The 13492-nt window shown below is 42.9% G+C and overlaps 1 protein-coding gene across 1 annotated transcript in view; it reads right to left on the bottom strand.

The window, feature by feature from the left end:
• The window catches only part of LOC126471578 (histidine decarboxylase), a 401219-nt gene that overhangs the window by 174648 nt on the left and 213079 nt on the right, over positions 1-13492 (bottom strand). The window contains exon 5 of the mRNA XM_050099808.1: positions 4468-4590. Within this exon, the coding sequence (XP_049955765.1) occupies positions 4468-4590 (123 nt within the window). The remainder of the gene's footprint in view (positions 1-4467; positions 4591-13492) is intronic.

Here is a 13492-nt window from a genome sequence, read left to right as displayed (position 1 = left end):
AATATCACTAAGTTCGAAAACCATCGCTTGGAGCTTAAATGCTTCCACTATTGCTTCATTACTACGAGGGTTGTCCAAAAAGTAAGTTCCGATCGGTAGCGAAATGGACGCCACAGTGAAAACCCGATGAAGCTTTGCATAGATGTGTTGGGTACTGTCGCTAGTATGACTGTCGATCGCATCAAGACGCTCTTTTTAGTTGTGAGTGCACTGTGAGCGTGTAAAGGTGCCTAGAACAACGATGTCTCCCGCCAAGTAGGAGGGTCCACTGAGAGGCTTCGCCTTAATGAATGCAGCCCATCTAACACAACTGTCACACACTTCCTTCTTCATGGCAATTCTCAGCCGCACTCTGCAGGGTCAGTGAAAACGCTCCTGCAGCCTTTTCGATGGGAAGTGTTCGATCACACACAACACAGCCCTAATTGGCTCGTCCTTATTATCATCTCTCTTCACATGAAACGCTGGACACGAAGACAACACTTGTGTGCAGACTACGCGTTATAGACCAACGTAGAGAATTATCGGAGAGCACAGGCAGCTGCCTTCTATGACGATGGTGTTGGAAATTTAGTATAACTCTCCGACAAACGTCTAAGTCGGAGTGGCGACTATGTAGAGAAGTAGCTGGAAAGTGTAGCTAACTCTTGCAAATAAAATGTTTTTAATTTCCACTGTGGTTTCCATTTAGCGACCGATCCTAACTTACTTTCTGGACAACCCTCGAATTATCTTCAAGACAAATTAAGTTTTCTAAATGGTTTTGATTTCCTACTGATATCATATTAGGTTCTAAATAAGCCAGTGTATGCTGACCTCCTTCAAATAATACTCTAGTTTTACCAATTTTTGCTGCGACATTATAAATTACTTAATTTTTGACTTTCTTCGAGCCTCTTAAATCCTTTTGAAGTTTCTAAGGGAATACCATCTTTCATTAATTTAATTTCTTCTTTAATTACTTGTTTATTTTTGTGTTCGAATATTTTATTGCTTGTTTAGCAGAATTTACGATTTTTTGATTAGCGTGTTGATCTGCTTTTGCTTGATTGTCCATCTTTTGACCCTGCCTGTTCACTTTCTGACTCAACTCCCTAAGAAACCTCATTACATCATCTTTAGTATCAGTAACGTTTACTACCGTACTTTCATTGGATAAGTCGTCATAATTGTTGATAAGTGCAGTATCTGCCGATTCAGTGTGTTGAGTTGCATTTGGTTCACTCAGGCGAGATCCGTGGTTTTCAGGATGTTCCTGACCTATATTCACATGATGAATGACTTACGTGACCTCTGACCTGTTTTGTACATTTAAAAAAATTTGTGATGACGAAGAATTGTCATGTAATTCTAATACGTTTGACACTTCTGAAACATTCTGCGTTGACTAACTATTGTCATTTAATTCTGACTCGTTTAATTCTAACATTTATTCTTGTAGATCTGACAAAATTTCATCCTCATCTTTTATTCCACTAGCAGATCAACGTACCTCCTTATTCCTCAAGACAATAATTTTTTTTCATTTGATTCTCCTGACGGGACTTCCACTACTGTTGATAATGATCATCAGCGATAAGGCCCGCTACAGTTGTGAATTTTTTTATTTCCTAAAAGGAATGCACAACCCAGTTTTGTGACCCGTATCCCATCTTCATGCGAGTCTGCAAAGTTACAAATAAGTAATGACACCTATCCAAATTTTTAACATAAAAAAATGAAACAGAACTTAAACTAAAATTCTTAAGAACAAACTCCATGTATCTACATGAAATATGAGTCCATAGAAGTCTAAACACAAAGGTTACATTAGGTTAAAATAGGGAATTCCCGGTACATGGCATAAAACAGGAGACCGTCTTAGTTCCTCGGCTTGCCGGAAAGCCTCTCGCGGAGCAGGACCTACACGAAAAGCACGTATCCCAAAACTAAAAGAGCGGAAGCACCGTAAATAAAATCAAAATGCAAACTTCTAGTGTGAGAGTTCTTAAACCTGGTGATAGCTGTTATAATATCTCACATGTTAACCATCAGTTGGCGCGAGCAGTGCACTCGCTTACGTTACGGCTGCACTACCCCTTCCGCGCTGTACTTGGCACGGGCCTGATGATTGTGTATGCAGCACTGGTAAATCTCAACCTCTGTTCCGGGATCACATTGTGTATTCACACATGCCTGCAGGTGCACAGACTATGTAACCTGTTTTTTGTTCGGTTCAGTGCTTGAAGGACCCCCTGTCCAACTTGATGCGGATCCATGTCTAACAATCCCTTAAGACCGGACCTTCGTAAGTTTTGGGATGGGGATGGCTATCTATCATCAGTTTCGTTTGCTATACCTCAGTCATGTGTTGTATGAAGTTTTCAAATATTGCAAAGGTGACCGACGAAAAATTCACTCTACAGTAATCGTATTTCCCTAACTCATTTGCACTTCCTGATCAAATTCTGCAGATGAAAATTCGTTCAGCCACCAGAGATTTAGTCGAATTCCTGCGAATCGGCGGTAACGGAATTTTGTGACTTCGACATCGGGGAGACTCATAGCAGACGTACTTGGAAATAATAATAATAATAATTAAATGAACAGAATGTACATAGAGACAAGAATACAAAGTCTGTATGGATATGATGGTTTCATAAATTGACAAGCAAACAAACAACTTGTGTACACAAATAAATAATACTCGCAGCACTATATTCTTTACGACAGAGACAAAAGCAAACCAAATACTAATCTCCTACGATGTAGAAAATAGTCTCGCCGAGAACAGATATGCCTCTAAAATTTCAGAAAATAAACAGCCATTGTTACAAGAAAACTCAATAAATTAAATCATTCAATGGAACAAAAGTGTTAGTTAACATGTAGAGTCATAGATGCTTGACATTTTCACCTGAGATAATTTGTGATCCATTAAAGATATTTACTTATATTATCTCGAGCCTCCGATGTGAAGAGTGACCAGGGGCTGATAATACAAAGGCCAATGCGTGACCACCTCAGCGCTTTTGAAAGCTTGCAGTTATTTGGACGAGCATCAACACTGCTCACGACGACCAGGTTATTCCTGGTCATGCTGTTGAACACGCCTGATCGCTATCACTGTGCGTAGCATGCTTGTTTGTTAATAAGGCACTGGCGGATTGGCCCATAAGGTATATGTACTGTGATTTATCTAAATCATTCCATGCAAATTTAAGAATCGTACCTTCCACAAAATCACTGTCAAGTTCCTTCATCCAAACTTTTTCCAACATTATTAATGCTGTGTATCCAACATGCAGTTGGCTAAATTGTTAAGCTTCTGGAAATTCTGTTGGAAAAAGGATCGGTGAAATTCTGAATAAGTAACATTCAGTAATGTGATTTTATGGGTGGAATGCAGCTAATTACATTATATTCCGAACGCATAATAAATATTTTACATTAAAAGTCGCCAATCAGGCTTCCATATCAGAACATACAAGTGCAATATGACACCATTATTTGGTAAATCTGTAAGTATTCAGCTGTTTAATTGGGAATATTTTCATTAGTTTCACCCACTGGAGACCTTCCCTTCACTAGGTGTGAAGAATGTCTCGTACATGTAATTGTGTATTGTGTATTGAACCGGGGACCTAGAAACGACGGAGAGGCTACGTTCCGCCCTAGCCCTCAATGGTTCACAACCCCACAACAGGCCACAGCAGTCTACCAACCCCACCGCACCACCGCCGCCCCACACCGAACACGGGGTTATTGCGAGGTTCGGCCCCCTGTGAACACCCCGGGAACGTTTCATACCAGACGAGTGTAACCCCAAATGTTTGCGTGGTAGGGTAATTACGGTGTACGCGTACGTGGAGACAGTGTTTGCGCAGCAATCGCCTACGTAGTGTGACTGAGGCGGAATAAGGGGAACCAGGCCGCATTCGCCGAGGCAGATGGGAAACCGCCTTAAAAATCTGCCACAGGCTGGCCGGCACACCGGACCTCGACACTAATCCGCCGGGCGGATTCGTGCCGGGGACCGGCAGGCCTTCCTGCTCGGGAAGCAGCGCGTTAGACCGCGTGGCTAGCCGGGCGTGCTTAGGTGTAATTGACTCCTGTGTATAACTGTGATGAGTAGTTGCATGCTGCGGAATCATGTTTCTGTTGTTGATTACGATAGCAAACAAGAGAGCAGATACCTAAACAGAAACAGCTTACTCTTCTGGAAGAACACTGTGGAAACTGCCGAATTTAATACCCCTGTCTGTTGTATTCGCTGCCCTCAACAAGGTGTAACCCCTTCACACTTCTCGAGACACGGTAGACATGTTTAAAATCTGTAAGCGTCTCCACAATGTCTCGTGAAGAGGCATTCGCGCAGTCTGGTGATCAGGAGATTAACGTCGCTATTTTTCCTCTCTTGCCTGTCAGATACAGGTGATGAAACTTTCTTGCGCCACCTGGACCGAGCAGGCAGCCTCGGCTACTGACCTGTATGACACCGCCACCCTTGCTGTCTGGGCGCGTGTGAAGGAAGTCGTCGGGCAGTCCCAGCATCTCGCCCAGCCAGTTCATCACCACCGTCTCCAGCTCCGTGCACGCGGGGCTTGACGCCTGTTAAACAGAAGACCATTCCGTATTCTCTCCACTGTGTTGCTAATTTTAGAGTACCTTCACACTAAATTTGCGCACCTCTTGAAATATACAAAGCACAAAGAAATTTCAGCACGAAATCAGACATCTAAGTACAGACAATCCATTATGGATGTAGAAGTACACTCATGAACATATGAACTATAATCATGTGCTGAAGGCTTTCATGGCCGGTGTTCAGTTAAAATCTCCGGGCTGAGAGGATGTGATCGATATACGAAACTATTCCCTGACGTTTCGTCTCCGACTGCGTCAATATGCGTATGAAATGCACTGAAGTGGGTGAAACAAGTTGCCCGGGAACCCACGGCAACAGCATGCTTTTGAAAACTGTTGAATGGGTTGCCTATTTGCAGGCCAAACTAATTAGTTCCAACAACATGGAGTGGAGCAGAAAGTTGATGATGAAACTTGAAGACTGCACATCCTACAGATGGAAGCTGTAATTATGAGAATTCTGCCAATCATTAGGAGGCTTCCCTTTTAGTGGACCAGTGATACACCTGAAGAACATGCAGCAAAAATTCCCAGTAGCTTTCTGATAACCTGTCGTGAGACATACGTCTCCATGGTTGTGAACAGATTGAAAGTAATCGATAGTCATTCGGTTGCTGTAAAGTCGATACCACATTTCATCTACGATGGTGATAAGTTGTATAAAATTTGTCACTTCGAAACCACAATCAGGTCAACTCAGGAGCAGAGTTGTCAATGAAACATAAGACAGAATTGAGAGCATTAAGGTATTTCAAAAACCTATCAGAAGTGATAAATACCAAATGACAAATAATTGCTGGTGACTCCGTTTGAACCAACAACCCACAACACATCAGCCAGCGGCGCTAACTACTACACCAAACAGCATGCACCACAGCATGCAGCATTGATCCATCTCCTGGAAAAACAGTGACCCACTGTTTCAGAAGTCCTCACTGGAGCCGACTACAGCACCCTGGATCTAGATCTTGTCAGTAGTCCTTCGTATGGCCGCAGTGGCGGATCCACCCTTTCTGATCCTGTTGTTACATTCTATTAACTATGACGACCATCGAAGGTAGCCCCTCTCGTCGAAGCTTCGCGATCGTTGAGTGCGTTTCCAGTTTCATTTAACCTTCCATCATTGATCTGCGCGTCTGGACGGCAGTAGGGCTTCGTATGAAGGACATGGACGACGTCTCTGCGCATTTGTCTTCTTAATGAAGAGTGATAATTCTCGACTACATATGTGACGTCCTAAAAGCGACGAAGGTTCAGTAACTTTTCCAATAGTACCACTTTCCGCAGAGGCGTAAAAATCCATACGCAGTCTCCTGGGCTGTATTTCACTGGCCGGTGCTTGACGATATAGCTCTCTCCGTCTTTCCCCTGGGCCTCCAGGGGCTGTATGCGAGCCACCTGCTTTGCTTCTTCGGTGCAGTCTTAGTGATAAGGTGTTTCGTGTAGTCATCCTGAGTATCATCCGGTTGAACCGAGAACAGTGTATCTGTTGTCATTTCCGTCTCGCAACCGTGCATCACAAAGAACAATGTAAAGCCTGTAGTGCTCGTTTCGCTGTTTTATATGAGAATGTCAGGCCGGGTAGTATAGTATCCCAATATCTCTGGTCGACATCCACGCACATTGAGAGCATATTTGGCAACGTTCTATTCAAGTGTTCTGTGAGGCCATTTGGTGGTGAATGGCAGGCAGTTGTCTTCCTATGGGTGTTGTCGCAACGTGAAACTACTACTTATACCGGGTGATCAAAAAGTCAGTATACATTTGAAAACTTAATAATCCACGGAATAATGTAGATAGAGAGGTAAAAATTGACACACATGCTTGGAATGACATGGGGTTTTATTAAAACAAAACAAAAAAACAAAGTTCACAAAATGTACGACAGATGGCGCTGGACAGCAAAACGTCAGTGACTGCGCATGACAATCGTGTATAAGAGGAGCTGTAATGAGAGAGAGAATCAGATGCGCCAGCAATCGCAGCATGTGACGTTACCTGAAAAGGCGCTTTTAGTGAAGCTGTATTATCAGAATGGGGAATGTGCTAGTTCATCGCTAGGATCCTATCGCCGTAGGAAGGGGATTCGAACGGGTAAAGGTCCGTTGACAAATGCAGCTGTGGCGAGAATGATTTCGAAGTTCGAAGCCACGGGTTGTTTAGACGATAGACCCCGTAGTGGCCGACCGAGCACCAGGCGTACTGCTGCTGAAACAGTTCAGGAAGAAATGGAGACTGTAGCGGGTTCGTCTATGCACGGAGAAGTCAGCGCTCGTGCAGTCGCACGTCGCACCGACATTCCATACACTACTGTTTGGTTGGCACTGAGGCGTACCGTCCGATGCTATTCGTACAAAATCCATCGGCATCATGAACTGTTACCTGGCGATTTAGTGAAGCGGAGGGCATTTGCGGTGTGGGTGTTTCAAAAGATGCGGATTGGCTGAGTAACGTGTTGTGGACCGACGAAGCTCATTTCACGCTCCGAGGATCTGTCAACGCCCACAACTGCAGTATTTGGGCTACCGAAAATCCTAGAACTGTCGTGGAAACTCCATTGCACGACGAGAAAGTCACGGTATGGGTTGGATTTACCACATCTACCGTTATCTGGCCTTTTTTCTTCGAGGAAATGTGTGATTCTGGTTTTGTAACTGCTACCGTGACGGGTGAGAGGTACGCCGATATGTTACAGAATCGCATCATCCCCAGCCTGGCTGATAAACACCTGCTGGATCGTACGATGTTTATGCAGGATGGCGCTTCACCCCGTATTGCTAGACGCGTGAAAGATCTCTTGCGCGCGTCGTTTGGTGATGATCGTGTGCTCAGCCACCACTTTCGTCATGCTTGGCCTCCCAGGTCCTCAGACCTCAGTCCGTGCGTTTATTGGCTTAGGGGTTACCTGAAGTCGCAAGTGTATCGTGATCGACCGACATCCCTAGGAATGCTGAAAGACAACATCCGATGACAATGCCTCACCATAACGCCGGACATGCTTTACAGTGCTGTTCACAACATTATTCCTCGACTACAGCTATTGTTGAGGAATGATGGTGGACATATTGAGCATTTCCGGTAAAGAACATCATCTTTGCTTTGTCATACTTTATTGTGCTAATTATTGCTATTCTGATCAGATGAAGCGCCATCTGTCGGACATTTTTTGAACTTTTGTATTTTTATGGTTCTAATAAAACCCCATGTCATTCCAAGCATGTGTGTCAATTTGTACCTCTCTATCTACATTATTCCGTGATTTATTCAGTTTTCAAATTTATACTGACTTTTTGATCACCCGGTACTTTAATTGCCAGCCAGAGATAATCATGCAGTCAATACTACGAGACGATATGTCAGGGAGTAATTATATATACCTACCACAGCCTCTCGGCTCAGAAGTTTTAACTAAAGAAATATAGACAGTTACGCTGTTGATGAGTTTCTGTCAGCACAGAAAAAGAATCGTTCAGCATGTAACTTAACTGGGATGTTATCAAATTTTGTTTGGCCGTCGGCATCAAGGGCAGGATGGAAAAGACTGCATCTCTGAGGTCTCGGAGGCATCGGGCTGTAAGTGGGTTTTCATGTAACAAGAGTATTCGATTCAAGAAAAAGCACTGCCACCAGAACCAACTGCCGTGGGCAACAATGTTTTGATGGGAGACATCACTGTCGACTATCGCGGATTGTAACGAAGGATAGACGGCCCAAAGTGCAATATATCACTCGCCATTTCTTCTGGACAACAGCGGCAGACGTACCATCCAGGGCAAACTACTCGCTGTGGGATACAGAGGCCACAGCCTAAAACATGTGACTTTGGTCACTGAATGTCACCGGGCACAGAAATTAGCTTGGGCACTGGAACGCTGTTTCTCTCTGATTGTAGCATGGAGAAAGGTAGCCTGGGCCGGTGAGTCGCGGTAACGGCTGAAATTCACCGAAGGTAGGCTACTAATACTTCGAAAACCACATTAGCCGATGTTTCCCGCTTGTCATTAGGACATATTTCAAGTGGATGGTGGAGGTATTGCCATTTTAGGAATGCTTATGTGGGATGAAACGCGGCTCCTGATACATTCGTCATTGTCTCTCGGCGGCGAACAATACAGTTACAAATTAGACAAGCATGAGCATCAGTTTGTTCGACTATAGTACCTCGAAGACGACTTGCAGCTTCAGCTAGACAATTCACTATCCGGTTACTCTCGAATTCGGTCAGAATGGGTTGGGGGAGCACTAAGTGAGTATGAGTGTCATTATTGTCATCCATTTAAGTTCCATTGAGCGCATGTGAAAGCATCGAGATGAGTGCGCTTTGTGCAACGATCTGAACAAACTCAGTGAGGTGCGGGCAGTGACTGAGTTGCCCTTGGCTCACTACGGCACTCCGACGCATTCGGCATGTCTTAGAGTCGGTGTCATGATGCATCATCTCCGTCATCAGGACGAAAGAGGTACTACTAACTAAGTATCTGAGTGGCACATGGATTTGTAATTTCGATTTTACATTTTATCGAGTGGGGGGAAAGAATACTTTTCTACGACAGTCATATTCTCTGGCTTGACGACTACAATTTTCCTAATATGTAATAATATTCTTTAAATGATTTGTTAGCTTGACATGACTGTCTGAGAAAGCAGAATACACTGGTTTCTAAAAAGGAAGAGGAAAAGTACCGAAATGATGAAACATCAGAAGTCATTTATCTTAAATGTCATGAAATTTAGCTAACATTTTTATGTATATGAAAGTCCATCGATCTTCATACTTTAGAGGATGTGTGAACGAATTATGGCAGCGGTCCACACATTAAAAATATTAAATAACTTAACGCAATAAAATATTGTTTCAAAATATAAGTTTTAAACTTACTAAATGTATGTGTGACTTTGGTATGGCTCACGTTACTTCATTAATATATACGAATACCCAGTGCCGAAATATAACACATACAGCGCAGTTGTACACTGTTATTGATGGTATCTACGAGTTACGTGAAACTAGCAGCAACAGCTTTCCGAGATAATCCAAAACGTTCCGTTTGATCATCTTCGAATAACAGAACATGATAAGATGTCAAATTACACACCTCAAGGGAACGCGAAATAGTGAGGTAATGGTGTTCTTATAACAAAATCTCCGCACGCTACAGTAAAGCACAGAGTAACATTTATGAAAATGTGTTTAGAGTATGTTGTAGACCATAGGTGGAGCGTCATGTGGGCATGGCTGCCTATCAAGACACATTTGTTTTCCGCTTAGCCGTAAGGACAGTCGTTGCAATTTACAATGATCTTATGAGTCCCACAAAATGTGGGGGTTTGTATTCCTTCGCAAACGAAATGTTTTCACTCAAATGCCTGTCTCGTAAAGAAAAGGTCGAAGTGATTATTGTGACAATTAAAGACTTCCAGGAACTTCTTGTGGTTACCGAACCTAAATGTTCAAATTAACAATGGGTTTGAAATGCAATTTTCATAGCCATTATGACATCGTTGGGTGTACGCCGCGTTCATGCGTCTCACGAGGCCCACAGCCTCTGAAATTTAAGGTTCCTCATATAAACAAATACAGCTAATACGGAGCGTCACGTCTTACCCATTATGTTAGAAAGCCGTTGGTTACCAATTCGTTGCAGTTACAACGTCAGTTAGTTACGTTGATTATGAAAACTGTAAGTACTTGCGTGAACATAATGTTACGTGGGAGCGTAGAAAGGTTGTAAATGAGAACTAACCTTCGCCATTTCACAAGTGGGCGTGATCGCGTTAGGGCTAGCTATTGGCAGCAACATCTCGGGTAGTGATCTCATATCTGTACTCAATGTGCTGTTGCACAGTGTGTAGATAAACTGTGTGAGAGTTGAATGTTTTGTTTTGTCAGTTGCAGTTTTGGCTATTTTCACTTATTTTCAGCCAGTTTAAACACTCAAAAAATGTGTAGTATTTATCAAAAATGCTTTCTCAGGTCCGTTAAGAAGCTATTTGGTTCTATCGAGACAAACTGGGTGCATCAAGAGGATAATGATCCGAAACATCGCAGCCCAGTCTGTACAGCGTGGGGTGCCCACGATGGACTGGCCTGCAAGGTCTCCGGATGCAAATTCTATCGCAAATGTTTGGTCGTATAGTAAGATGAAGCTTAAAGGAAAGCCAATATATACTTTGAAGTAGCTGTCATATAAAATAAGGACGATACGGATATTGTTACCGAGCGAATATGTAGAAAATCTCGTGAAAAGCATGCAGAAAAGGTGCCAAGCTATAATCGGAAATGGCGGCGATTAGGTTAACTATTAGGTAATTGTGCAATTAGTAATATGTATTTTTATGTAAACATATATTTATAATAGTGTCTTTTATTTCATACAGATAACGGCGTACACTTTCTTGCGGAACTGACTGTACAGAGTGTTTCAGGATTGCTATTACAGGCTCCTAGGAGGTACAGCTCCTAGGAACCTGTAGTAGCAAGTGTCAAAGCCTTGTAGAACTATATGCATTTTGAGTTCGGTGATTAATCCATTTATTTGAGGACTTAGTAGATAAAGTTTTGGTAAGGAACCCATTTCCGGAAATGTACCATTTAGGCATTAAATAATATTGAAGATCGGAACAATTTCAAACCTCCACTACAGTGTACTGTACGTAATGGTAGAGCTGGACAATGAATGTATCGAGAACGTTTTCCGGATAGCCTCAGTCAACCACTTTCTACTTTCGTCCGACTATAAGAACGGCTGCGAGAAACATGTTGACAGCTAGGAGGGCTGACTGTGGTGCTGCACAGACGTGTACCAGGGTTTGTGGACCGTGTGTATATGAAAGCATGAGTGGCAGGTATTCCTCGCCACGTGGAGCAGCTCCGATAGAGCACACAGCTCAGCGATCATTGTCTCCGCTATGTGCGTAGTACGAATCGGGAGATTTGAAAATGATCCGATCTCCAAACTTATTTTCCATCCACACAGTATATTCCTGGTCATCGAACCTTATCAAAACTTTATCTTCTAAGTCACCTCGATAGCCTCTAGAAGCCTGCAATAGCAAGTGTCAAATGCCTTGTAGAACTATATGCATTTTGAGTTCTGTGATTAATCCATTTATTGTGTTCGGATGGTGCTGATTTCCGTAACATTCCAACAATTTAGCACTAAAAACAGTAACAGTTGGCTCCAAAGGGCCACATTTACTGTAGAAAACCAATGCAGTAAATTTACTCCCGTTTCAATCTTACAAATGAGGCGCTGAAAACCATAAGGGCCTAAGTCACATCGTCGTTGATTCTGAGATTGTAGCATGTACGCATGCTCCTGACATCTGTTGATCTTACTGTGAACCAGCTTTATTTGCACTGTAGCCCTAGACTATATATATGAACATTTATTAAAAGCTGTCTCTCCCATTTCACTGATATTCACTTCCACACGGGCCCGAAACACAAATTTTTATTGTTGTAGGGACTGTCAATGGCTGCTCTGAAGCCGATTTCTTCATAAAAGCTGCAAGCTCTTAAAGCAATGCTCCACTGTAACCTCACGTTCCATGGTTTCAGCATCCCAGTCTGTAAAATGAACTCTCAAGAGTGTTACCGACCTCATTGTCAAACAAAAAGCTGATGTTCGTGGTAATATAGAACATTGCAGAAATGAACTTTTCACGGAACGCTACGAACTATAGTTTAAAGCAACATATTTTTCATTGGAATCGTAGGAGGCCACCGTTTTCTGCAAGTCGCATCGAGGCAGACCGCAATTTGCTACTTCCCCACAGTTTGTAGATGCCTTGCAAAATGTAGGCCCAAATACGTAGGTGGAGGGTAAGTACCAACCTTGAAACACAAAGACTTAACAATGCTACTAGATTTCGTGCCTGAAGTGAACAGACAGTTTTATATGAACTCAAGTCAGAGAATGTACTTAATGAAAACTATAATAAGAGGACCACGAAGTGTTGCGCTAGGTCATAATTGTGTGTGTGTGTGTGTGTGTGTGTGTGTGTGTGTGTGTGTGTGGCATCTGGTCTTTATGTGACAGTATCTGTTCTTTATGTTCTAATTTTTGTTTGACATTACTTACAAACTCCACAACAATCAAAAAGAAACTATTGCCATTAGCAATTTCTGTGAACATTTTCTGGATTAACATTAATAACAATATTTCTAAATATTAATTAATAGTGCGCAACATAATGTTGGTACATTGTTTTTATAGGAAATATGTGATGTTCAGACGTGGCTCAAAAACAAGTCAAAGCTATGAGACTGATGGTCTGCCTAAAAATCTGATTTTCACAAACATCTACACTACTGGCCATTAAAATTGCTACATCATGAAGATGACGTGCTACAGACGCGAAATTTAACCGACAGGAAGAAAAAGCTGTGATATGCACATGATTAGCTTTTCAGAGCATTCGCACAATGTTGGCGCCGATGGCGACACCTACAACGTGCTGACACGAGGAAAGTTTCCAACCGATTTCTCACACACAAACAGCAGTTGACCGGCGTTGCCAGGTGAAACGTTGTTGTGATGCCTCGTGTAAGAAGGAGAAAGCGTACCATCACGTTTCCGACTTTGATAAAGGTCGGATTGTAGCCTATCACGACTGCGGTTTATCGTATCGCGACATTGCTGCTCGCGTTGGTCGAGATCCAATGACTGTTAGTAGAATATGGAATCGGTGGGTTCAGGAGGGTAATACGGAACGCCGTGCTGGATCCCAACGGCATCGTATCACTAGCAGTCGAGATGACAGGCATCTTATCCGCATGGCTGTAACGGATCGTGCAACCATGCCTCGATCCCTGAGTCAACAGATGGGAACGTTTGCAAGACAACAACCATATGCACGAACA

The sequence above is a fragment of the Schistocerca serialis genome, chromosome 3 (genome assembly GCF_023864345.2).
Source record: "Schistocerca serialis cubense isolate TAMUIC-IGC-003099 chromosome 3, iqSchSeri2.2, whole genome shotgun sequence".
NCBI lineage: Eukaryota > Metazoa > Arthropoda > Insecta > Orthoptera > Acrididae > Schistocerca > Schistocerca serialis.
The sequence above is the reverse complement of the archived record's forward strand: the minus strand, read 5'-3'. Positions and strand labels throughout refer to the sequence as shown.